The sequence below is a fragment of the Drosophila erecta genome, unplaced genomic scaffold (genome assembly GCF_003286155.1).
Source record: "Drosophila erecta strain 14021-0224.00,06,07 unplaced genomic scaffold, DereRS2 tig00000000-arrow-pilon, whole genome shotgun sequence".
Lineage (NCBI taxonomy): Eukaryota > Metazoa > Arthropoda > Insecta > Diptera > Drosophilidae > Drosophila > Drosophila erecta.
Window position 1 is genome coordinate 22,403,753 of NW_020825194.1, and position 27,438 is coordinate 22,431,190.

General features: G+C 44.9%; 1 protein-coding gene and 1 non-coding gene across 3 annotated transcripts; one reads left to right on the forward strand and one right to left on the reverse strand.

The window, feature by feature from the left end:
* Window positions 1-400: 400 nt before the first annotated feature.
* LOC6554001 (nicotinamidase) lies at window positions 401-26,549 on the forward strand. Of its 2 annotated transcripts, none has more exons than XM_001979471.3 (7): window positions 401-713; window positions 15,611-15,778; window positions 16,574-16,760; window positions 24,457-24,561; window positions 25,210-25,344; window positions 25,417-25,857; window positions 25,919-26,549. In XM_001979471.3, exons 2-7 carry the CDS (start codon window positions 15,693-15,695, stop codon window positions 26,036-26,038), a joined length of 1,074 nt encoding a protein of 357 aa, XP_001979507.1. In that variant the 5' UTR covers window positions 401-713; window positions 15,611-15,692; the 3' UTR covers window positions 26,039-26,549. The 2 variants fall into 2 exon arrangements, with proteins under 2 accessions (XP_001979507.1, XP_026839796.1); XM_026983995.1 differs by lacking the exon at window positions 401-713 and adding an exon at window positions 15,409-15,495.
* On the reverse strand, window positions 1,461-1,533 carry Trnav-cac. Its single transcript has one exon. It is a non-coding gene; the product is annotated as a tRNA-Val (tRNA).
* Window positions 26,550-27,438: the final 889 nt, after the last annotated feature.

The window sequence follows — 27,438 nt, forward strand, 5'->3', positions numbered from 1 at the left end:
ATTCCATGCCAATCTCTAATGAAAAGACTGAGTGATACATAGAGAATTCTATACCTACATGTATACACATATGTACATATATACTGCAGTTAGTTAGTGCAGTGTATATAGGTAGTTCTGTAGTAATGGAAATCGTTAGTGATCTTACGCAATCAGAAGCCAATGATCCATAGCTAAGTGGGTTTGGATAAACCGCAGTATTCGTTTGGCGTGGGAGCGCCAAGCAATTATTTCCAGTTTGTAACTAGTGAAATTCAGAGCGCCAATGAAAAAGTGTTGGGGGTTTATCGTTTCCAAATCCCGATTATGTTATCCGTATCCGGTTCATTCATTCGTTGGCTAGTATTTATCACTTACGGGGAACCACTTGGTAAACAAACGTGAGCAATTGCATAAGGCTACTTCTCGATGCCGGTTCTCTCAGTTGGCAATAAGCTTTCACAGCTGACGGACGCGAGTTTTTTCTGCAACCGGCAAGTTCTTTGAGTACCTCGGGAATGTTTGTATTTTCTTAGGAAATCGGCTACGTGAACGAATTCAGAGTGATAGATTTACAGCCTGTGCTTGCTCCGAAGATTTACAACTCAAATAAATAACAATATTGTACAATAATCTCTGATAATCGCGAATTTGACATTTCTACCACTTCAGTGCGTGGACTCTGAAAGCTCTGCGTATTTTGTTTATGCAAAGCTTTTCTGGAATATCGCGTGGTAAGTACCAGAGAAGAGAAAGCTCTCTTGTGTGGAAAATAAAGAGTGTGATTCATGCAAATTTTAAAATGAGGGTCAAAAAAGTCAAGGGAAGTCCAGTGTAGTCTTAAAAACGTGTCAAATGAGCAGTTTCAAAGGTATGAATTCGTTTTATTTTCTATTTTACATAATAAATGGTGTCCATCTTTGTTGGCTAGTGTAGAACACAAACTTTAAGCTTCAGCATGCATATCATATGTAAAGCCGGTACGGAAGCTTATGATTCTGTTAACTGGCCCAAGCTAACATTTCTCCAGCCCTTCAATCTTCAAAACAACAATAAATACTGGTTTAGAGCAAATTTGTAAATCAAATGATTTGCTCTCGCTGAATATACAATATATAAGCTTATTCACATTCCCATGGGAAATCCCCACTGGGAAATTGTGATATCTGTAATTTGATTATTATTTGAAGTTCAATGTTACCGCAATTGTTCTAGTTAACACGCATCGAACAAAGTTATGAATTCTTTAAATATAAAGTACTACATTTTGGGATTCCGTTTATTATATATATATATTTAAATTATATATTTTTAAATCGAGTGGTTGCTTGGAAATGCAAGCGGTTTGTAAAAGCTCTAAGCAGCTATCTCACATATCTCACAGGCATATCCCACTTTTCGCTCAAGAACTAAAAAAAAAACAATTGTTAAGCTTAAAATTATTATCAAATATAGTAAAAAGAAGAAAAATAATTTCTGACTGTTCCCGCCCGGGTTCGAACCGGGGACCTTGTGCGTGTGAAGCACACGTGATAACCGCTACACTACGGAAACTCTTGAGCGTCTTGCGGTTAAAGCCAGTCAGAGGGAAACGAACGGTAATCTAATTTAGGTTTCTATTGGAGCATTAGCTTTTAACCCGATTAGTTGATAGAAAATTGACAAAGTTGACTTATTTATAATGCGGAATCGTTTCCCATCGCTGCTGCAGGTATCAATGTATTATAATTATTATAGATCTGGCTGCAGCAAAGTAGCCGATTTGTAAAAAGACAGGTTAAATACCTTTGGATCGCGGGTTTCTCCCACCTCAGAGCACCATTTGCCCCGGCCTGGCAGCAACAATGAAAATCCATTTCTTCGCCTTGTCATTCCGCTCTTAATTAGCCTTTATTTGTCCCCTCTTCACGGAGCCTCGCAATTGGCCGGCATTTGTGCCTGTGAAAAGAGCGGAATGGGACAAGGGACAAGGGCAAGGGCAAGGCATTCATGGCATGCCTGAAACACGCTGACCAGATTACCAACCGAAGCGCCAAGGGGCCAGGAGCGGAGCAACTTGTGGGTGGGGTGCTCCGATGGCCCACCTTTAAATAAATTCGAGCACGCTGATCCTTGATTAAAATTCCTATTGTCTGCTTTGGTCCTGCCAAGATTTCCTCCCCTTTCAGGACTCCGCTTTGTGCTGCGCCTTGAACGTAATTAATATGCAGGCCAGAACGGACTCTAACTGCTCTCTGGCACTCGTTATAATTACGCATTTAAATTGGCACAAAGGTTGAGGCCAGACATGAACAGGACCACTCACTGGGCAAAATAAAGTCGCCTCCTGTATATACGAACATATATTTGAATCACTTCTGATTGATAGCTGATCGAATTGATAGCTGGTCCAAATAGACGCAAATAAAATACTATATTTCGGTCTAAAATAGTAATACTTTGGACATTAGAGGCGGGTTTCTCTCAGTGCCAGCAAATCCTAGAGCTGAGCCAAGGAGCGTCCACAAGGAAGCGCCTTCAACTCTTGCGCTGAATGTGTATGTGCGCCAGTGTGTGTGTGGCTTATGAGTGTGTTGGTGCACGGCCCCATAAATTTGGGTCAATGGGAAAAACGTCAGAATTGAGTAATTACAACATAATTTTCAATTTTGCAGTTTACGTTGTAAATTAATTTGCGGTCGACATTGGCGAAGCAGCCTCCGATCATTCCGTCCCCTTTCTGCCTCAGCTTAGGCTTTTTGGTTGGGGTCTTCGGGCTCCGGCTTTAGGATTGGGATTGGGCTGTGGTGTGGGCTGGGTTTGGGTTTGGGTTTGGGGATTGCACAACAATTAAAGCAACAATTACTGGACAAACCGGACAGCAGACGCCGGACCCGGCGTTCTTCTGCTGCGCCACAGTACATGGAAACGTACATATACTGTTGTCTTTGCCACGCGGGTCGCCATGCGCCGGTTGGGGGTCATCTGTTTGTTGTGCATAATTAATTTGCAGTCATTCAGGCTGCCTCGCGTGTTGATACCCAGTAGGCAAGAGGCCAATGAGTGCGGCATGGTGGGCTGTCACGCAGGTTCACTGCTTTGGTGCCTAACAAAAGCAGGTTAATTTTAAATACCTATTACAAATTCTATTTGCCAGCAAAACATTAGAGTTGTGCAGCTACTGAGAGTTAATCATACTAAATAGATGTTATTATTTGAGCAGCATATTTATAAGAGAACAAGCTCATTTTAAATAACCTCATCTAAAGTTTATATATTAATTTTCTTTGAGATGGCTTCTTTGGAATTAAGATTGCGTTTCCAATTTGTTGGTTTAATCTATTTGAACACCACATGTTTTTCTATATTATAACACTTTAAATTGGTCCTTAAACCCAAATGAAAGACTGGCTTAAGTGACACAGCTGCAACTTCGAGTAACAGAAGATGGACTTTGTTTTCTTCCTATTTGGCCCCAGTGGTTATCAATGTATTTTTAAGAGTGGCTAAATAGTTTTCCCATCACCATTATCAGCAGACCCAGGGGGTTCTGCTCTCTGCACAAAACTGTTTACGATTTTACAGCTGAATGGGTTTTAATTGAAAGACACGCTAGTGTCAATGGCACTCGAAGGGAGCGAAGGGGGATTTGGGGCGGCATTGTTGGGATGTGTGTGGGGTTTTCCAGGGAAAGGCAGTTGCCAGCAGCTGTGACAAGATTTCGGAGCATGTGGGTGGCCCGGCTTATGCAGAGGAGAGTGGAGTCACCCGTTGCAATAAAAAATTGACCCGAAAATGTGTAACAAATGTTGTGACATATTTTCGCAACGTTTGCTCAGGCCCTCCCGAAACAGAAAAACAGAAAACGATTGCGAACCCGCTGCCAATGATCCTGAAACCTGAAAAGCGCAAGCGAAAGAGTCTCTGAAAGGATGCTCAGGATGGGTTTTCCCCGGTTTCGGGTGAAAATCGGTTTCGGGCAACATTTGTTTTGGCCCACATATAACACAAAATGTGCAAAAATGAATATGAAAGCGGGGGTCGGGTTTGTCCTGGAACTCTGTAACTGTAAATGTAACTGCAGCATGGCATGAACTTAATCTGCTGCCGATTGTTTTTCTTGCTTTTCCAACGGCAGGCGGTGGGTGGTGGGCGTTGGGCGGTGGGCTGTGGGCGGTTTTGTTGCTCAATTTGTACCGAGGGCTTATGGAGAGGGCTACTTGGGGCGACGAAGACCCAAATACGGCGCGTTTTCAATATTGCGGCAACAATTTTCATGGATTTTACGCTTTCTTTGTTTTTGCTCTGTTTTTGGCTTGTTTGTATTTGGCAACTCGGTAATAATGAAACCAGCGATTGGGGGCAACTCTGGTGGGTGGCGCTTGGTGGGCGGTGGGTGTGTTCATTTAATTGAAAACAAGGCGTGGCAGCGGCAGCGGCAGCGTCGGCAGCACTTAAAGCGAAATTGAGAACAGATGGAATGGCAAGCGAAAAACTTACAATAATTGCCCACAACAGTTTGAAATTGAACGAAGCCACTCAAATGGACTGAAGTCCCGGCAGTTTCGGTTAACTGGGATGATTACCATCGACGGCAGATAAAGTTTCCGCGGCCTCTTAATGGGTTATTTATGGAGTTTCCCTTCCACCGGCTGAGTGCTGAAACTAATTAAATTATACAATCAAAATTTTCTTCATATTTTATGGAAAAAACATTGGCACTTTGCTGGGGAAAATGAAGGGAGCAAAAAGTTATCGACTTTGCAGGGTTTTGCCATAAAAGAAATAGTCCAACCTGTTTGGGACTTCATCCGTTTTCTTAGTTTTACATTAATTAGTTGCCCTTTTAAGAAGTTTTATCCTTAATAAATGTGCAGGCATCGCACCGCTCTTTCTTAATATTTGAGGTATTTAAGGTAGGAATGGCTTCCGTCTTTCACTCCTGCTGTTTACATTTTATGGCTTGTCATTAGGGAATTTGTATCACTTTTTTAACGATTTATTTAGATTGGATCCTTTGATATGCTTTCTTTAAGGCTCAATTCCCCATCCTAAATAGTATACAGCAATATAACGCGATACACAATTTTATTGCCATTCGTAAACCGATTCGCACAACAATGAAAGAGGGAAATATCTCGAATTTTCAAAGACAAATATGCACCACAAATCACATTTCCATAATATATGTCCTGTCTATCCTGGCTGCGGACATGTGCGCTGTATTATTTATATCAATTTGAATGGTATACAAATTTGTGTGGCAAACAGCTCGTGACTATAAACACAGAGTGTAACCTGATACGCTGTTTGTTGCAGTCACTCGCCGATTTCTTTTGTGCAACACATATTTTCCCCCATTATGTGGTGTTGGCTGTTTGTGTGCTTGGACGCCATGGCGACCTTTTCTTTAGAGACTCGCACACCCAGCTATCTTTATATGTGGCCAAACACTCACACACACATGGAGAGCAAGGACATACGACCGTGGAAAGTGGACAAGACAAACAGACGCCGCCCCTTCCATGTGAGTGGGTGGCCGGGTGGGCAAACAGACCGGTCCACTGCAGCCTAGGGCTCCGTATGAACGCATTTCCCATCTACAACCCGCCAGCCACCTGCTCCGAATCCTCCTGCCCCGTTGCATTATGCTGAATCCGAGGGTCTACAATCTCTTTTTCGGCTCGCCACTGAGGGCAGTGCAAAAACCAATAAGTCAAATGACCGAAAAGGCTTAACAGACCATGAAAAAAGGAAAAAGGTAAGCCAACGGGGGGGTTGGGAGGAATGGCCAACAACAATAATCGGAAAATCAGGAAAATCAGGAAAATATCACAAAAAGCGTTGGCAGGAAATCGATGGGCAAGAAAAAATGAATAGAGAACGAGCGAATTAAGACGATAAATAAACAATAATGTTCCTTGAGTCGTTGCACAGAGTGGGTGCGGTGTTTTAAAAGAGTTGTTTAGGGATTTTGTTATCCAATGGCTATTTTTTATAAATACTCTAACAAACGATTTAACACAATATAAAAGCGGCACACAGAGTTACGCTGTTAGGAAAATACGAATCCCTACAGAAAAGCCATATTAAATTGCAACGGCGAGATGCTTTTCAAAACTACTAAGCGAAATGCACAAAACGCTTACCTTTGTGCCTTAAATTATAGTTCTTCCCTTTATTACGGGCTGCAGTTTGCTCGGCATTCCGGTAAAATTTTTATTAGCTACCATATTTTATGGAATTCTTTGCACAGAATAGAAAACCATTACAGCACTCACTTGATTCCTGAATTACCTTTGACTACTGCAGATTGCATTGAAAAGCTCTTCGGCTCTTAAGCCAAAAACAAATCTCATTGTTGACTGTTTGCTGCCGTGATTGCCGCATAAGAGCCAAGATCTACGAGCCAGGGACTCCGAGTTGGGTGGGTGACTGGGGATTGGAAACTGGGGACCAACTGGGGAGTCGGTGGCAGCCGGCGATGTCCCATTTGTGCCAAGTGTGTGACAATAAAATGTTTACTGATAGCAATACCAGCAGAGCAAAAGGAAGCCCGGCTAGGAACAAACCGGTAAAGCAATTGAATGTGGCACAAAGTGCTCTAGTGGGTGGCAGATTGGCTAGGGATTGGAATTCCGTGCTGGGCCTCCGATTTGGTTTGGGATTGGGGCCATCTATTAGGAAAGGTTGCCAGGCAAAGAAGGCGAGCCGTCGACTATTATAAATAATAAATGCTGACTGGTCAGCCGGGCGACTGGCAGGCGAACTGTCCTTTTTCGCTCCGTCCACAGTGTAGGAAAGGCAAAAAATGCGAGGGAAAGACAAAAACAATTTGCCGGTTTCCCACACTTTCTCCGTCTTCAAGTTTCGACCTGCTCAGATGCTTTTTTCCAGCTCACGCGCCCTCGGCTCATAAATCTCGACCAGGAGTGAAATAAAGCTAAGCGTAGCTCCTGACGTCGGTGTCCTGGCACCTGGCAAATTGATTTGTTGGTTTATTTGGTATGCCGGAGACGGGGAGATGGTGCCCAAAGGAGCCACGTAAATTCAGGCGCCGCCTGCTTGTGTCATAAAATACGAGGACATAAGATGAACTGAGCCTGTAGTGAAGTGTCCTGGTCCAAGGGCTCGAAAATGACATTACGATGAAGTTAAGCAGCCGAAGGCGCACATAAAGCAATTTTCAATTGGGAAAGTGTGCCCCTCCTTGGTGTCCTTGATCGATTAAACTCAACGTCCGGCCGACCGCTTAATGCCTTTAATTTAAATCAATCAATCAATCAACCAGCTGCTTCCACTTGAACGAAGATTGTCCCCGCTTCCCATTATTATTTTAGTTTTCCCCCGAATTTCCCCGATTTCCCCCAACGACTTAGTTTTGATGGGCTGGCCCTGGATATCTTGGGGTTGTGATTTAAAGCAGCTTAACCGTTTGCCTCAATGCCGTTCTTGCTCCGCCTTTTGTCTTGCTAAGCTTCTTAATTTATCTGGCCCAATTCGCCCAGTGTTTGCGCTAGTGTTTGGGCTAAGACAATTTAAAGTGGCCCCAAATTGAAATCGAATCAGATCAATGCCGCTCATTCCGCTCATCCCGCTCGGCGGGAAAGTTCTTGGGATCCTGGCTAGTGACCTGAATAGAATGCCCATTTGAATGCGTCTGCACAACAGGGTGTACTTATCTATTTGGAAAGCGATTTCTGCCCGGGCTTTACAATGCCTAGAAGGGGCTTCCACTATTATATCCCGCAGTGTTTCAAAGAGGAGCCCTATTAAGCTGGGTCATTTGGAAAATGGGCATATAAATGTTCATAATAAAGTTTGAATTTGGCTTTACCTTGCATATTGGTATTTCAATTAAATAGTACCCACTTTAAATGTTGCTTGTGTGCATAGTTCACGACCTTTTCTAGAACGGCAAGTTGCCACGTCAAGTTTATTTGTGCTTGCCATATTGGAAATGAAATTACTCGAAATCTCAGTCACTTTGCGGTGACCTTTTCAGGTTTCTGGAATGGCCTTGAATCAATTGCGAGTTGAATGCATGACCTGCATTTGCCATAGAAACAGCCAACGCCCCCAACCAATCCTTTTGCAATTTGCCTAACAATCTTTCAATATTTCATGACGCAATCAGTAACGTCAGCTAACAACACGTGCCCTGCAAACTTTATAGATACAGTAGAACCTGGCTAACAACTAACAATAACCAGCATAAATGGTGTGTGGGTTCTTAAAGAGGAAAGTGCTTACGAAGTGTTTTAAAATTAAAGTAAATCGCCGAATTAGATTTGAATTTTGTATAGTTGTTACCTTTGCACATTGTCAGTAAGGCTTTCAGCATTAGTGAGTTTTCCGAAGTAGGTCAGCTGGAAAAACCCTTTTCAAGCAGTGCAAAGGCAATTAACTAAGAAAATGTATGTTAGGAGCTTTGAACTATTAAGTTCCGCTGTTTTTGAAGCTACATATGTGCGATCTTAACCCCTCCAAGGCTGCCACTTTGCTTGCATTTAACTGCAGCTCGTTGCGCTTGCATATTTGGCCAATAAATTGCGCTTTCCCGGACAAACTGGCGAAACTGGAAGAATGAGAGGCAGTAGCTGCAACTGCCAGATCCTATCTTCAATCGCTTGTGGTGCTGCCTCTGCATTGCTATCGTAATGTCAAAGTTCAATGTGCAATTTAAATGCAACACCCTGCAATTGGCTTCCCTTTTGTCCGCTGCAGGTGGAGCAACACTAAGGCGAAATTGCCTGCTGCTCTCCAAATAGAAGGAACTGCAAACAATTTGTATTTAAATTCGGCGCTGCAGCGGCAGCACTGCGGACTGGGAGATTCTGGAGGACGCAGCCTGCGGCTGTTTTTAATTGGCAAATAAAAATGCGGAGACGAGAGCGATATTTTGCATATGAATGCAGAAAGCCAGCGAGCGATTCAAAATTGAAATTTATGTGCAAAAATCAGCGAAAAAGGCGAAGTTTGCCATAGAATGGAAAATAAACTAGGGCCTGGCCAAACACACACAGCCCAGCACAAGGACCTACACACACACACACACTCACACACTGCCATACTCACTCATACACGTACACGTTCGCACACACACGTATGCATGGCAAGCAGGAAGCATCGATTATTCAAAACATCCGCAATTGGGAGCGCTTATCAACACAGGCGTCATCTATCTCCAGCGCACGCCATCTATGCGCAGTTTGTCAAAAATATTTTTTCAACCGCTTTTAAGAGCCGGAATTTATTAAGCCATGGACAGGTCGTGAAAGCGTGGGGCACATTGGCTGCGAAGCTATTGGTTTCGGTTTTATTTGGCTGTTAGTTTTTAGTTTTAGTATACCATCTACGTCTGAAAACAGTGATTTTAGCAGCTACAGCTAATTACAACTAAAAGCATTTCTTAAAACGAAAAATAATGGAAAGTGCTAGTGTTATAAGGGGTCTATAAGTAATATTTCTCAGAAAACTAGCAATATTGGAGCACATTATTTTCCTATGAGCTAAAATCTATTATATTTTTGACCCTCAGTTGAATAGAAGTGCATTGAAACACGTCGTTTCTGAAGTTCTGGAGCGCCAGTTCCGATCAATCGAATCGACTGCAATCAGTCGCAAGCAGTTCAATTAATTTGTATGTAGGTCCAATCCGGCTTCCGTGCGTTCGACCCTTTTTATCCCTCGCTCGTTTGATGAGTTTTAGTGTCTATTGTCGCTGGTGGCATGGCCACGCCCCGCCCACGCCCACGCCCACACACATGCACGTGAGTCATTGACACACATTGATAGGTATCCTGCGCCTCCTTTGGCTCATTCATATGCATGACGATGTGTCCATTTTTGTGGCTTGTCATTAATGCATAAAAAATGCTAATGGGCCGGCGTTTATGTCAACGCTTTTGCCAAAAAGGTGCAAACTGTTGTTGTCCTGCCTGTAGTTGTTATCCTGGCTGCTGTTGTCGTTGTTGTCGCTGCTGGAGTTGTTGGCCAAATGCTTGTCGTAATGCCTTTTAAATGAAGTTGTGCGCCATTTGCCATTTGCCATTTGAAGTTTGCTGCGACTGTTTTGTCCGTGTTTTTGGCCGTTTGCAATGATGGCCACCAAATTGAGTTGGCTGTGCGGTGAGTGGTTTCTCCCCTTTTTTTGCGCTATCCCAAAATGGAACCCCTATGCCATCTGGCTCCTCCATCGCTTTGTTTCGGGGATAAGCTGCAATGTCAGATTAGGATGAGGATGTGCTGTTCATGGCCTTTGAGCAGAGCTGGTGTAATGCCAAAAGGGTTCTTATGGGTAATTGTGTGTGGATGGCTTCCATATTAACCCGGCCGAGATGGCCGAGGTGGCCGAGAGTGCGGCAAAGTGTTTATCACTGGATATTGGACGGTCGACGGGCCAAGGAGGGTCACTTTCCCCTGGGGAAGCCGTAGTCGAGTGCGATTTCAATGAAGATTAAAATAGAATCGGGCAAAGGTTGCGAATGTTTGCAGTTAGCTGTTGAAAACTTAATGAAACTGTGAACTTCAATTGCCGTTTGACATTCGTGTGGTGACCTTTGGCTTTCAATAGTTATACAATGGCCCAGCTTAGTTTAAATAGTGCCAGTTATACTTTCAGCTTATGTTTTCAATTAGCAAGAGTCAGCTTAGATTTATAAATTATCTAGGTAATTTTAACTTAAAGTGGCGGCTTAAACTCTACTTATAACTTTAGTTACAAGCACCAGCAAAGGGCATTTCTAAAAAGTATCTGCTGGTCTGCTATCCTCTGTGCAATGCCATTTTCTTCGAATCCATTAGTTGGCGAGCAGCTGAGTGGTCCATTTGGCACTATTGCACCACGGTGCCTCCTAGCCTTCAGGAATCAACGATCCGAGGCGGCCCATTACCGCTCCTCCATATCTTTTCCATCTGGGCATGCAGATGGGCCTGTGTGCGTGCCAGTTTGCCTTGGTGTTGGTGTGGGTAGTGGTAGTGGTAGTGGTAGTGGTGCTGGTATTGGTGTGCGTATGGGCACGGATACTGGTGGGGGGCAGGCCATAGTGGTCCTGGTGTTTGCAAAGCCACGTATTCGCGTTTTAATGTTATCTGGGCGTCGACATCAGCGGCGCGTAACGCCAACATTTTTCAGCCCAGCCAATGCGCCAAAAACAGTTTGCAGGCCAAAAGCAGAAGCAGCAGGCATTCGAGGCCAAAACAAACTGGGACTGGGAGCAGCTGAGTGGCGCGGAGTGGAGTGGAGTGGAGTTCAGTTCATTGCGTTATTGCAGTGCCGCGGGTCAAAGTGGGCGGCCAGGGTGACGGGCGGGACTTTTGTGGATTGGAGGCCGCACCAGGGACCGCAGTCAAAATGGCAATTTATCATTTTGTATTTAAGCGCGGTTCAGGTGAGAGAGCGGGTGCTGGAGTAGCTGGAAACGGAAAACCAAACGAAAACCAAACGAAAAACCAAACCGAACCAACTGAAATGAAATGAAATGAAAGACGGCATGTGGGCCACGTATTTTTAGATACTAACAAGTGATAAAAGCCAACCACGTGCCACCCATCGCACACACACTACACACAACCGTGTGCGGACGGATGGACGGATGGACGGATTGATGGAAGCCTGTGATGACTGACTGACGCACTGAGGAACTGGGGAACTGGGGAACTGAGGAACTGACTGACACCTACTGCAGGCAAAGGCTGACTCGGCATTCCTTAACTGCGTATCCATCAATGTCGTAGCCTGTCGTCCTTCTGATCCTGCCACCGCTGCTGCTGCTTTTCCGGCTGCTCCTTTCCAAATTGCTGCTGCTGACGTGCCTGCATTAAACCTATACGAAGAACCGGCGCCGGCAGACAGCACAAAAAATTGAAAGCCTTTTATAGGCAGCACACATACAAGGCCCAGCCCTATCTGCACTTGGAGAAAATGCTGTATCTTGCGATAGAGTGTATGGCCGTTTTCTCGAAGCTCAAATTGATGGCTGAAAATATGCTCTTGTCTTGATATTCTTAGTTCATGAGCTTACATTCCTTTTAAGACTTTTCAACTAGTTCAGATCAAGTTTATGGCAAAAGCTAAGTGTTTTGAAGCGCCTCCTTTTGGAAAAGCATGTATTTTTGAGTAGCTTGAAGTTCGGTAAGGCATTCGCTTTAATGCCAATTTACCGCCGCCTGATTTACCATCCCAGGTCCCGTTTCCATCATCTGAGCCTACTCAAGCCACCCCAGCCAGAGCCAGCCGAGCAGAAGCTGCTAAATTTTTTGGCAATTCAATTGACGAGCCCCAAAGGCGTTTGCTCTTAAATGCTCCACTTGGCCCTGGGTTCCTGGCTTCCTGTGTCTGCTGTGTCTGCTGTGGCCCGGGATGCGAGATGCGTGGTTTATTAGCTGATCCCATCGCCGTGACAAGCTACTTTTGACACGCCCACTGCCGAAACAACAAATACAGGAAGTCTTAGGCGGTAATTTACTTTTCAGCGCTTGGCAGGCAAATTATGCAAGACTTTCGCCCACTCCGCCGCTTTCCCGGGCGCCTTAACTCTGCTCCGCCGGATGGAGCATCCGCATCCGCATCCGCATCCGCATTCGCATCCGCGCCTCCCCTGGCTGCGGACTTTTGGCGGCAGCTTAAAGTTTCCCCACTTTTTTCGTCTTCGGGGAGAGCATTAGAAGTTTTCAAGTGCCTCGCGGATTCGTTGGCTTTGCAGGGCGGCGGAAGTTGCCATGAAAATTGATAAAACAAGTTTACCTTAAGTCGTACCTTTGTGATTAGCACTTATGGCAGATAAGTTAGGGGTTTGATTTGATTTACAGGTTATTCTTAGTATACATTTATTGGTATACTTTATGTGGCAATTATTCCACATTTTAAAAATCAGTTAAGCCCAATCTCGTGTTTAATAAGTAATAAAACCAAGGTGTTTTTAAACGTTTTCACCACAAGCTCAAGCTGCTTAACCTTCGTGGCTGTGGAGTATCACGCAGTTGCGGCAATTCATGGCCATCAAAATCTATTGGGGGCAAACTTGAAATCTGCTCCCTGCTCCGTGGCACAACTGAAGTTTTGGCCCCCGAAAAACGCCACCTGGAAAATGCCAGCCCCCTTGTCACCTTCGGCAGTGGAACTCATAATCGGGACACGTGCTGGCTTCGTTATTTCTCTCTTATTCTTGGCTGACTTTCATTTGCGGAACTTTCGTCCTTCCCCGTCGTTTCAAATTGTCAAAGTTTTTTCCTCTGCTTTTTTTGGCCAGTTGGTGGGGCGGGGGCTAACTACTTTGCCGCTTTTATGGATGCTCTTTATTTAGTCAATGACTTTGACGTCGACAACTTTAATCGAAAGCAATCTGGAGGAGAGGCCATGAGGTGAGGTGTGCGCACGCGTTTCGCTTAATGCCGCGTAAATTGTTTCGCAGCCAAAGTTTGCACATTTCGCGTTATCCGCCATTTACATATTAACCCGAAACCCGGAGGCCCGGAAGCCCGCAACCAGAAATCCGAGACCCAAGGCTCAAAAGCCCAAAAACCCAGGGATCCCCGGGCTCCCCGGACTCCCAGGAGGGCTGCGTCCAAAAATAGTTTTCAATTAGTGTGTTTCGGGGCGCCTCTGACGACTGAGCAGGGCTTCGGATTGTATTTTCCCGGGGGTGAGGAGTTGTACTTAAGTTTATTTGGACAAACTTTGTGCCGAGCTCAGCGAAATTATGCGCATTTTTATCGCTCGCCAGCATTTTGTTCATGTTTATGTTTGTTTATCTGCGGCCAAAAGTTATTGGCCAAGCGAAACCGCAAACTTGTTATTGTATCACGGTATCCATCTTTGCGTGGCAATTTAAAGCGATACTCGGCGGCGATCACTGACAGCCCGCCTTCGACTTGCCCCGCCCATAAATCATGGGCATATTTTGTATTTTATTGCGCCCTTTGTACCTTGTGCAGCCAACATATTGTGCATAAATCTTTAATATTAACTAAACACACATACAATGCCGTCCAAATTTAAATTTATCGCCTGCTGCGCATTAGTTGTACTAGGAAAGGAAAAGGATGCCGGAATGGCAGGAGCTGGAGCAGGACACAATGTTGGGAGCTTAGCCTGGGAGCTCTGGATGAAATAGGACTAAAAGTTAAATGGAAATCTATGGCTTTGTGGCTTACCGGGGGAATGGAGAAGGAATGCGGCAAGGGGTTTGGGCTGTGGGAAAATGGAAATGTTATAAGCTGCAGGTGAATGTATGCAGCCAAAGGAGATTTTTTGTGAAACGAAACTCAAATAGAAGAAATCCGAGCAGCGAGGCTTAAAAACTAATATCTCAGAAAGGCAAGTGTAAGAAAAGCGGAAAAAGGGAATGGCAGTGGCTGGAAATGCTGAGTTACCTTGTTAGCTTAGATGAAAAGTTGACACTCGAGCGTGGAAAAGCAGTCAGAAATGCCAAAGCAGCCAACGCAATTGGCCTTGTTAGCAGATGGCAACTCAAGAACCCCGCACGCAACTGTACCGCAGTCCTGCTCCCATAAACTTTCCTTTCTGCGGATCCTTCAACTTCTTCCACTTATTTGACGCTTTTCAAAACCTCTCACATATCCACAACAATCAACTCCGATTCCTGACGTCCGCATTTTCTGAGGCCCGCATTTCGAGGCTAAATGTCGAAAACTTCCTTATTCGCCTCCCGTTGTGCCGCCATTAACTTGGCCCAAAAACCCGGTGAAAATCACTGCACATACAGGGGGAAAAACAATGGCAATTCGATGGCAGTGCACTTTGCATAAATCTAAGAAATACGAACCAAAATCGTGATAGATGATTAACTTAACCAAATCTAAAAAGGAAAAATGGCAACTTACAGACGTTAAGTTAAATATTCATTGATTAGTATTTTAAACCTAACAAGAGCTAGAGTGAAAACTTAAAAAAATTTTTTTAAAGCTCAATTTAAAAATAAATTTATTGCACATTACACAGAATTTGTGTAAGTGAATTATCGCCGGGATTATGCTCGATGTCTAGGTGGGTAAATCGATATTAATTTGTTTCAATTTGCAGCGTTTAAATTGCACACATATTACGTTACCGCTGAGAGCAGATATAAATGAAATTACTGAACAATGCCTGTGCCCCTTTAAGTTTGAAGAAACATGGGGAGGACAGATAAATCTGCCTCAGTGTAAAACGCACACTTCCTTGATTAGGAAAAACGCCAGGTAATCGTCTGCGGGCGCCGCCACAAAAGCTTGGATGGATGTGGATGGCTGGGTGGGCCAGGGCACGGTGAAAATCAAATAAATAAAATAAACCACAAGATGACGTCGTCGCCATGACAATGCCCCGGCTGGTGGCTTGGCCAAAAAGCTGGGGAATCGGGGAGCGGGCGGGTGTGCGCCTTGTTTATTCGATAAAACTATGGAAGGCAAGCGGCGCTTGGCCATCGAAACGGGCAGAAGGAAGTCAGCCAGCGAGTGCGCCAGTTTTTCAGTAACTGGCAAGCGTTCGAGCTGAGCGGGCTAAGGAACAACAACGTGGGCGCAGAGAGTTCAGTGAGTGGGCGGTGATACTCCCTTGAAGGAAAATAGCTTTTCCACCCAGCAGTGTTTACGTGTGTGGCCCTGTGTGCGCGGTTGTTATTATTGATGGCTTCACTTTAACTTGCAGCTGGCTGCGGGAGCTTCATTAAGTGAGAGTTCGCTGCTGGATTCGTTGGCTTTGTTTGGACGTTGGCAACATCGTCGCCGTTATGGATTCACCTACACCGCCAATTGTCATCGAAGATTCGAACGGATCAGCAATGGACGCCTGTTTCACGGCATTCGACAAGGATGGGTGAGTGTGGCGAAATCCTCGGCATTGCGGGCTAATTGTATTTCATGCACCAGCACATAATCGACTATTTATAAATTAATCCTGTAATTATATAATCTCGAATTGGGACGACGCGGGCCATTTGTTTTTTTAACACTTTCCTTTCAAAATTATATAATTACCTTTATAATTGCATATGGGCTTGCTGCACGCTGGCACCACAAGCCGCAAAGTAGATTATTTGGCAAAACAAATAAACAAACAATAAAACTGGAATAATAAAACTGCTGAAATATATGCCCAATGCATATTCACGGTCGTTTCAAATAAATAAACAACCATTAAAATATTTTACTTCGTCCGTCCGGCAAATGGAAAATTAATTGATTTTATAACAGACTGTCCAACGTAAAACAACGTGCATTATTTCTAATTGACACTTTGAGCCTTTTTATATGGCACATTTTTAGAGTGAATCAATAAATGCAAATGACACGAATAAAGTGGGTCTGGTTATAAAACGCTTGCCGAGCACTGCGATTTTTATTTCGGCGTTGGAAAACACAATTTTAAATAATAATTGGAGAACCTTTAGTGAATAAATAACTTAACAGAAAAGATAAACGCCTGATTAGCAGCTGCCTTGCGCTATTTCAATCAACAAGCTAGTTTATTTATTTATTTATTTTGCATTTAAGGCAAACCCATTTGGTAATTTGCTTCGCCAAGGCTCCCACATTTCCCGGGCTTCTGTACGCTGTAAACTCTTCAATTTTTCTAACACGAGTTTTCCGGATTTTCTATCCTTTTTCCCAGTGACGACCGCCTGAGTCTCGCCGAATTTTCTATAATCTGCCGAGCTCTGTTCCGCAACGACAAGGGACACATCTACGATGTGCCCCCCGAGCGCCTGGAGCAGATATTCGCAGTCTTTGATACGAATGGCGATGGCTTCATCGACCGGGAGGAGTTTAAATTCTGTTGGAACCAGTGGATAAAAACGGTGAGCCAGAGCCAAGAGAACTTCCCACATCCTTCCCTGCTTTTCTTGCACTATTTATGAATTCTTGTTTTGCGGTTAACGTCGTGCTTTATTCAGCGATGCATATCCGGGGACTCGTTAAATCATAAAAAACGTGATAATAAAATATTTGTCAACATGTATCCCACCACCACACGACACACACATGAAGCTAAATTTGCAATCAAAGTGGCCGACTACTCGGATTGTGTGTGTAATTCAATCCTGATCAGTCGCAGACGCAAGGAGTTCCGGCGGGGAGGATTTTCGGGGGGATTCGGGTGCTTGGGCAGTGGTAAAATGTCGCTTACAGCGAATGTCACACGTCATGGGTCTCCCAGGGATGCTTTCATCATCATTTCCATTCCGCATTTCGTATTTCGCGCACCATCTCCAATCCCATTCCCACTCCCATTTCCATTCCGTCATCATCATCATCGTTGTGCTGGCCTGTCACAAAGAAGAAGCAGCAGGCGGCGGCATATGCAAATGTGATAATCCGATGCCGGGACTGCCTCACACAGATACACACGCACACTCGCACACACGCACACGCACACACACTGGCACAGTGGCCAGACACCGCACGTAAAGAGATAAAAACGCGTGACAAATAAAATGCCACGGAAAGTGGGAACTGGAAGTCGGGAATTATGGACCAAGTTGCATTCAAGTCCTCTGCGCCTTCCGCCCCAGCATATTAAAATAGAAATGGGCAGAAAAAATTTCAAATAATTTTATTGTTGTAGTCTATGACTTTCGCACATCTCCATCCGCATCACAACTTTGTTTGCCACAGTCTCCGCCATAAAATTGCGTACGTGATGGTACCAATTTGCAAAGACTTCTTTATTTATTGTACCCGGCTTTAAGCTACTTGAAGCTCGGCGGTTTTGAATTTTTCCTTTTTCTCGAGTGGAAATAGGAGAGAAGTGTTCCATAAAGTTTGGTCTATTGATAGAACGATCTAAATAGAATTCTATGAACAAGATTCTTTACAAGATTCTTCGTTAAATGGGGTCTCCTGTTTGATTTCCACAGCTAAAAGTACTCCTAGATGTCGACAAAGATTAGAAATTTGATTTAATCGTTTTCGCTTCAGCAGAAAGCAAAGTTGTAATATATTTTTAGTACACTGAGCTCCATTGCGTTTTTTGCTTAAATTGTTAATGCCACTTATAGCGGTCTTATAGAGTATAGGGAAATCGTAAATACAGCAGTAATTGCCTGAAACTGCTTGTTTACTTACATTTCGCACAATATATAAAGTTTGGCCATACTTTTCTCGGCGCTCTACGGGTCAGAAAAACTTTTAACGATGAGTTTCCACCTGATATACAGAATACCTTTAAGCTGCTTTTAGTTATTCATTTATATAATGAATATAATGTTAGGTAGCACCAAAGAAGCGTTTTGTAAATGGTTAAAAGGTGTTCAGGGCTGAGATCTTCGCTTTATGCCGAGTTAATCATGTATCATTTCACCATTTATATCAAGTCTATTGGATGCCTTATGTTATGGGATGGTAAACCAGCAGTGTGTTTACTTTTTGTCCACCTACCGCACGGCGGCATCAACTTTGATGACCTCCTCTTAACAATCCGCCCACAGACACATTCCCATTACGTATACGCAGTGTTGGCGGTTGCCTGTTGAGTCCTGCCCTCCATTGTCACGCGACAAATTATTTTGGAGCGAGGAAAAGAATAATCATTTTATTTTTGATATGCCATTTAGCCCCGCCTACAGGGACCGCCCCTTCCGCTGGCGCACACCAAATTGTGTAATATTGTATAAAAAATTTATTAACGCATAAAAAGCAGAGCGAATGAAATCTTCCGGCAGCTGATATTGTAATAACGGCAACACTTAAAAAAATGACAGCCCTAACGAAACCCTACTTACGCATTCGCAGTTTTTGCACGAGCAATGAAATAAAGTCGAGTTGGGTGGGGATTCAGCTGAAAAAAGTCAGGAAAATACCGCCCCATAAAATTGACTTTTGTTTGTATTTCCGCATGAATTGCATGAATGGTAATTTTGCAGTTTAATGTTTGTGCGAAGGGCAGAGGCACGAGAAACGCAGTGCCTAAAAAAGGAAAAACAACAGACAAGCCGAAAAATTTGCATAATAAACAAATCAACTGAGGGCAGGGGGAGGATTGCGGGTTAGCTTAGAATTATGACGAGGAAACTGTGGCACACACACACCGAGCCAAATTAAATAAACGCATAAATAGAACATTAACGCCATAAATCATTTGCATCGGTCGCTAAATATTTTGCGGCTCCTGCGGCTGTCTGTTTATAAATACGCTCGCACATACAAGTATGTATATTTGTATGTATAGCGGTGTGGATGGGATTGCACATTGAAATCGATTGAACTTGCGGAAACGGAAATGGAAATGAAAGCAAATTTATGGAAATAATACGACCGTGGGTCCATCGAATGATTGCGCGTGTCCAGAATTCATTTGGATGCGAAAGGTAGTCGCCGACTGGCTGTCCATTATTTACCCCAATTTTGATTTACAAGCATAATTCAATATGAGGCGCGTTTTCGTTTTGATGTTTTTATTGTGTTTGCATTTGCCCGAAAGAGCGTAATTTATGTGCCTAAATGTGCAGAAAATGTTTTTTAACCAACTGCACAGCGTTCGGTTTTCCGTCTTCCGTGTTCCATGTGGAAACTGCCTCGAGCGTGAAAAGCTGTGGCTTTTCCGTTTCTGGGAGCCGTGTTTTTGACGAGGGACAAGACCTTGAGGTGAAGTTTCAGTTTTTGGGTTCCTCGGGTCCCTTTTGCTTAAAATACTAATTGACAAAGGTGAAAGGACATATACAGCACAGCGCTTTCCTGATAAACTCGCTGGCCTGGCACTTTATTTAATGCGAATCTATTCCCTTTGTTTGGGCCTCCCTTTGACGTTTTTGGCCCTCTCAATTGACTGCGAGGGGCCGGGCCTTCTTTTCAGGTACAAGTACATGCCATTTTTTCATTTCGGGCTCCTTTGTTCGTAAATATTTCATTTCTTTAAACTGCTCTTATTTCTCGTATAATAAATTTATGGCCACCTCACCTGCTCGTTGGCTCCTTTGTGGAAACTCACACATACGCAGTAGAGAGTGGGCGGTGGGCGATGGGCGTGGCAGCCATATATCATACAGGGCATCATCATATAGTTCATTGAACCCCCTGGCCGTAAAGCAACTCAAAAATCTTCAACAGCTTTAAGTGTCTTACAATGTCTACCGTTAATCTTGCCCCCACTTACCAACACACTCGCACACACACACACACAAGTGCACAGCGACACAAAAGCAGACAGTGTCGCTTATAATGTCTTCATTTATGGCACAAAATGTGGCACATTTTTTGTGCTCAGTTACGCACCAACACCGAAAAAGACACGGCGAGTGCTCAATATCTTGGCGGGCAGAAGAATTACAGTGAGTGCCAAAAGTCGCCTCACAACTTCCCTGCTCAGCGAGCGGAAAATAATATCGTGCTATAAATTTTGCTCAGTTTTTCCCGTGCTTGCCCCGCTCGATTCCGAGCCCAATTTTTCCGAGCTTAATTTTTGCTGGTCGCTGCTGCTGCTGGCTGCTGGATTTTTGGTTGGCGGCCTGGCGAGTCCACCGCCTCCACCGCCGACTGATGAAAGTTTAACGAGCAAAGTTGACACGCTGCGGCGATTATTTAGAAAGTTAATGACTTATAACATACCCCGAAAAGTCACCGGAAATGAACAGCAGCGGCGGCGGAAATCAGGGGGAGCGAGGAGGAGGAGGAGATGACCAGAAGGAGCCAGATTCACTGATTTAGTGACCAGTCTGAGCGTTGGTTTTAGTTGATTGGACTTTATTGAAAAATGAGTCGCCATTTCTTAAGCTCTCGAACGGAATCGACGAAAAATACGATAAATTACAGGTTAACTAGGAGCGGCCAATCCGGCGGCCATTGTGGCTCGAATGTAAATTTGGAGAAAAAGGACGAGGATCTGCAATTCGATTTCCTGTCAGTTGGGTTTGCAGGCACATTTTTCAGGTGCTTAGCGCAGCTGAAATATATTACTATGGCAATAAATCAACTAATGATCCTTCGATAGCACCCAATGATCATATTTTTTGAAGCATAAACTATATGCAGTATTATTCTTATATCAGGCTGCAGCATTTTCATTCCTTTTGGTATCAAACTGATAAGCCGTAGTTCTGGAAAAAGGGGCACCACCCATAAGAATACTCTTGCCAAACTTTAGCCCTAATCGAAATCGGCTCGGCAAAACAATTTCCCACCATCCACAAGTCTGTCGCAACCCAAGCCACCTTTAGCCGAATAGCAGCGTAAGTTGTGAGCGCTTATTTATAGTTAGTTTTCACTTCTTTTGGCGGCTGCACGTCCCACGTCCCACCGCCCGGCTCCCCAGCCCGGCTGTCTGGCAGCCGCATAAATTGTATAATGTAATTTTCCAGCAACTGTCAGCCCCAGCCCTGTTCAGCCCACAAGTCCACAAAACTGTCAGGACGATGAGGACTGTCTGCCTATGCGAAATATATGTGTACATACATACGAGTCTCCGGCGACTGGCAGCCACCAACTTATGCAACAATTTCGGAGCGGAAATTGCTTTAGCACCTGCCTCCGCCGCCCCGCCCCCGAAAGGTGTGCATTTTGGGTATATGTGTTATGCCAAATATATGTGTATATATATATGTATATATATGGGGGGCAAGTCTGGCATGTGGGTGTGTCTGGTCTGGCTTCGGCACGTTCGCCTTTTTGGCACATACTTCAATAGCAAGTTGAATTCCATTCCATTCGATTCGATTCGTGGCTCTCGTCTCGTCGTCACTCGCTTAGCTTGGCAACTTTTTTGGCTTAAAACCCATAGACACACGAGCACTTTGACAGTTTGTCTGCCTGAATGAATTGAAGTTGGCCTGGGCGCCCGATTTGGGATTGGTGGATTGGCGGACGCCCGCCCGGTAGCCCCAAAAAACGTCGACGCTCGGGGTTTTACGGATTTTGAAATTTATTTGCCACCGAAATTGAGTCGAACCGAAAGAAGAAAGTTTTCCCGGAGCAGGAGTGAGCAGAGTGTGTGTGGGTCTGACAAAGTTATTCCCATAACTTGTTCCCTTTGTTCGTGTTAAAGTGTAATTTGAATTTAAGATTTTCTGTGGCTGCCGAAAGGTGCTAAGCCTTTCTAGCTTTCCCAAAAACCAACCTGTGGTTGGGTCCCACCAGCAAGCCTTCCATGATTAATTTAACTGTAGCAAGTAGCACGTGGAAGGGCAAGTGCGGCAGCCTCATTCATCAGAGATGCATAGTTTCAACTTCAAATTAAGATGCCGATTTCCTGGAGGCTACGCCATACAAAGGCCCAGAGGTCACTTGTTTATATTGGCCAGCAGTTGGGGACGGGGAGCGTGTTAATTTGCCAACTTTTGCAGCAGCCGGACGATGTTGGGCTGGATCTTGGGTAGCATCTGTGCCCGATGGCTCGTAATTGGAAGCCTGCCCCTGATTTCTTGAGGTGAGCGAGGAGCAACTTGATGTGCAAATTGCGGCAGACAGCGGGTATGCCACCTCCATCTCTAGCCCCTTTGTGCAGAGCCTTTTGTGGCTTTGGCCGTGTTTGCCCCCAGTTATTAACTTGGCTCAGCTTCCTGGCCTGTCTAATGTGTCTGGCTTAATTGTTTGGAGTTCAGTTTTGAGTGGGAGCGGGTTAGACTTGATTTGTAGTTGAGTTGGGCAGGGACCCAGACTGCTTAAGTTTGATGTAAGCTATCGCGCACAACGTGTCGTGTGAGCAGCCAATCCTACCGAGCACATTTTAGGAGTTATCAGCAGGAGTTATGGTCATATTAGCAGCAGATTCTGTCGCTGCTCGTATCCCAGGCATTTAATCTTCCCGGGCATTCCCTGAACCCAAATTACCCAACACTTCCTTTCACTTAGACACTCGGTTTCCATCCGACACACACGAACCTGGCTAAATTGATACATTAACTACCTTGATCCGGCTATTATCTAGCTGCAGCCCCTGCCCACTGCTCCCCCGCTGGAAACTATTCTCAAAATGTTGAGAATGTTCGCCATGTAAATGTAAATCACTTCCTCTCGACTGTGGGCTCCATTCTCCCGCCTGGCGTCTCCTATCCCATAGCTCCTCTCTCCGCTCTTGGCAGCCCAAGTGGCTGCATCCCAGTGGCAAGTGCGACTGCCAACATGGTGATAAATCATCAACTGCTTAAGCGCTGTCTCCCCGCTGCCCAGAACTCCTTGGTTCACCTGCTTGTGGATCCTTGCAGCTGCAGCTCACGTTCCAGCGCTTTAAGGCATTTAGCTGGATGACATATTTTAAATGCCCTGCCAGCCCAAACAACACAAATCAAAGGAGCTGGAGGAGCAGTACGACAACAAGGCGGAGCAGGAGCAGGAGCAGGAGCCGGAGCAGGAGCTGCAACTGCGTCTGTGTTTGCGCATAGATCATAATCATTCATAATCAGCGTGCACATAAATAACAAATTAAAAGCGCTTCACTAATTTTAAATATGCTCGAACATAATCAGCTTACAGTGAGCCACGAGGATGAGCGGCAGCAGGAGGAGCAGCAGCAGGATTCAGTTGGAAAAGGGGATGAGGATGGCTGGGGATGGGGCTGTTGATGATGCTTTCGACACTGTTGATGATGCCGCTGCTCCTGCTGCCAGTCAAGATAGCAATGACAACCTAACGAGCTGCTCCCTGTGTGTCTGTGTTTGCCCAAGTCTGCGCGTGAGTTTGTGCGGCAAATTTAGATGCTCTGCAAAAAATAAAAAATAAGAAACATATAATGGATGGCGAACAACGTTTGGCCCCAGAAAACCCAAAAAGAACTTAAAAATCAAGGTTATTTGGTTCGGAGCAACAAGTACTTGCATTCTCTAAAAAATTAAGGCTAATTAAACCAATTTTAAAACACAGGCAGTTGTAAATGCTAATATAAAACAAATAGAGTACAAAGTATATTGAAGTTGCTTAACAGAATATTTTGTATAATTTTTTTTATTTAAAAAAAAGTTGTGCTATCTAAAAATAAATATTTCTTCTCTAATATGAGCCTGGATCTAAGAAGCGGTATTAATTGCGATACTTTTTTATATTAAAAGCGCATCCACAATTCCCTATGCCTGAAAACGATGCTTGCAGATTTTTATTTTTATGCCCTTATTTTTTGACTGGCTTTTACTTCATTTAAAACGCATTTATAACGCCGGTCGGCAAAAAAGAAACTCATCAGTCGACGGCGAGCACACACACGCACACACAAAGAGTCCGATACACACGCACAGGCACACGCACACGCACACGCTAATGCAGAGCTCATATATGTATACAAATTTTCTTTTTAGCTTTTCATGTTTGTGCTCCGGGTAGCCCGGGTAGCCTGGGTACTCCGGTCCGCCCAGAAACGGCACCGCCCCCACCTCGCCGCCCTCTCACCTTCCACCCCGCACCGCCTTTGTGGCGCCAGCTTCACTTACTTTGCCCATACAATTTTTCTTACAATTTTCCTTCATTTTGCGTTGTCCCTGCTCCTGTTTTCCTTTTTTCGTGGCTGCTCATGTTTCCCGCTGTAACATTTTCGTGATACTCACCATCTCTCGCTTTTCTCCTCTTCCCTGGCAGATTGTGCGACCGGTGAACGCGTTCCTCATTGTTGATGTACAAAATGATTTTATAAGTGGTTCCTTGGATATAAGTAATTGCAGTGCACAGCAGCAAGGACACGAGGTGAGCGCCGGAGTCGCAAATGGAGCGGGGCGGGCGGGGTTTTCGGGTGCTTAATGTGGCAGCTACCTGGCCAGCAGCTAAGCCCCGCCAGGTGCGGTAAGCGGCGACGACGGAAGGACATAAAAAAGCAAAGCGTAACAAGAAATGAAAATGAAGGGCTCGACCCGGCCGGGTTCGAGCCAAAGTCATTGCCGCTCCAGATGATGAGGATAAGCTGGTCCTGGGGGGTTGGGCGCTCCTCTGCATGTCGGAGCTCAATACCCAGATACTTTCAGGGATAAGGAGCGGGATGAGGCGGAGTGGGGGAGTGGGGCAGTGGGGGAGTGCAGAGGCGGAAGCGGATATGCTTTACTTAAGTCGCTTCCGCGCTGCGACACACGCCGGAAGTCGTCGAGATCTCTCGTTCCTGCTCGCTCTCGTATCCACTGCCCCTCCAACGCCCACTCCATTGCCATTGCCATTGCCATTTCCATCTGGCAACTGACATGGCTCTGTGGCTGGTACATGAAAATTTGTCAAAATTAATAACACGCACTTCCGTCTCGTCGCTTTATGGACTCCGCCCGGCTCCCAAGTTGACTTTGTGTGGAAGTGCCACCGCCTGCTAACCAGCTTCTTATCCCAATCCCAACACCACCTTCTCTGCAGATACTGGAGCCCATCAACAAGCTGCTGGATACGGTGGACTTTGATGCCGTCTTCTACTCATTGGACTGGCATCCCAGCGATCACGTTTCATTTATTGATAATGTCAAAATGCGCCCCATGGACGAGTCCTCCTCGGTAAGACGTCGATGGTAATTGAACGGAAGCGTCGGACACTTAACAGCCATCTCTTTAACCCCCGCTCTTTAGTTGGACTCGGATTCCGCCAAGGTGTTTGACACGGTCATTTTCGCAGGACCGCCGCCGATGAAGCAGCGTCTGTGGCCACGTCACTGCGTCCAGGACTCGTGGGGCGCCGAGCTGCACAAGGACCTTAAGGTGGTGGAGCACGGCATCAAGGTGTACAAGGGCACCAATCCCGAGGTGGACTCCTACTCGGTCTTCTGGGACAACAAGAAGCTGTCGGACACCACTCTGAATGCCCAGCTGAAGATGAAGGGCGCCACCGATATCTACGTGTGCGGACTGGCCTATGACGTCTGCGTTGGAGCCACCGCCGTGGACGCCTTGTCCGCCGGCTACAGGACCATCCTCATCGACGACTGCTGCCGGGGTACGGACTTCCACGACATCGAGCACACCAAGGAGAAGGTCAACACGAGCGATGGCGTCATAGTCCACACTAATCAGGTGATAAAGATTCCACTGCCGATCATACTTTCCAATTGATAATATCCACTTTTTATTCCAGGTCAAGGCAATGGCCGAGGGCAGGGATCGTCGTCCTGAACTGGGCTACAAGCTAGCCATGGAACTCAAGAGCCCCGACTCGGTTCTTTCACAACGCAACGCCTTCAGGCCCTCGTACTAAATCCGAGGGGCAACTAAATCACGCCAGGCTTATTTTCATGGATATAAAAAGACAAGGGCTTTTGTGTAGTCGACGGCTAGAGCGTTTCGATTAGATTAGTTTAGAACACCTGTGAAGTGCCTCTGTAGTCTGGCTAGCTTTTGCTAAAACATTCTAGAATTGGTAAACCTTTTGTAAGCCTGTTATCCATGTGGATTTTACATGACATTACAGTACTAACAACAATCGAAGACGAAAAGTGCAAAGTTGAAATGTCTTTTAAGTATTACCGAGCTCTCTATAACCCAGCACCATAAAATACAATTCCCAGAGCAATGAAGTACTAAGGGTTCTTAATGTTGTGTGCTGCACCTGTTTGAATTAAATTGATATTATATACAACCAACCAAACTACAAGTAGAAACAAATGATTTATTTTAAAACCAAATAGCGCAACTGCTTCAGTGAGAAATATTGTGTGTACTTAAACATGTTGAAATAAAAGGATGGCGGTGTGAAAGTCAAACTGAAATGAAAATTCCCAATAAGGGGGCGAAGTAAATGTATAAATTGAGTGATAGGAATAGTTCAAAGCTGCGTAGATATCATTTAGTAATTTATTTTTTATGCTGCGACTCACAGCTCCAGTTTGTCGAATAGCTGTCAAATCAGTGTCCAATCGAATGTTCAGATCCTTGGAAGTCAAAGGAACACGGCTTACTTATCCCCAGTTTGTCCACTCTCCCTGACGAATGAATATATGCGTGTGTTCTTTAAGCGAATTTCAAGTTGAAAGGCAAAAACTTCAAAACAAACCATATAAATGTCCTGGCCGAAAGTGTGGCACAGACTGTTAAACGTTTTTCTCGCATGTGTTTTTCTGGATTTTTTCTGCCGAGGAGCCGAGGAAAACAGAAATAACAATCCATGCAGCGTTTAAGGAAACTTTTCTGTTTTATGTGTCTGTGCTTTTTCCTTGCCTGCTCCGCCCGAGGTTTTTGTTTTTGACCAATTTTTGGTGTTTTTGTTAACGGCTGAGAATGGGCTGGAGAAAGTTCTCGCCTGTTACTCTTCGGGCAGGCGACTAAAACCAACTTTAAATTTATTAACACCCGGCTACTAAGCAGCAGTAAAGTGGGCGTGGCACATTGTGTGCCCAGTGTAAAGTGCAAACTTTTTATTTTTCACGTTTCAGCATATTTTTCCATTTGCCAAATGGGCGGGCCACTACGAGAGTCCGAGTCTGGCCAAGTTTTATGGTAAGCACTCCCCGCAGAATCCAAAATTCCGCCGACCCGTGTGGTTTTCCCTCCTAAGCACTGGCTTTTGGTCCTTTATTTGGATCGGGCACAGAGCCTCGAATCGTTTACCTTTTGTGGCGTCGTCTGCCGTAGACAATGAACTTTAGCTCCGGCTCCAGT

Excerpts from the sequence above, each read along its gene's own strand:
- LOC6554001 (XM_001979471.3), top strand. The coding sequence starts at position 15,693 with ATGGATTCACCTACACCGCCAATTGTCATCGAAGATTCGAACGGATCA. Across the intron at positions 15,779-16,573 it reads ACGGCATTCGACAAGGATGG|TGACGACCGCCTGAGTCTCG; the intron begins GTGAGTGTGGCG and ends CCTTTTTCCCAG. Across the intron at positions 24,562-25,209 it reads CACAGCAGCAAGGACACGAG|ATACTGGAGCCCATCAACAA; the intron begins GTGAGCGCCGGA and ends CCTTCTCTGCAG.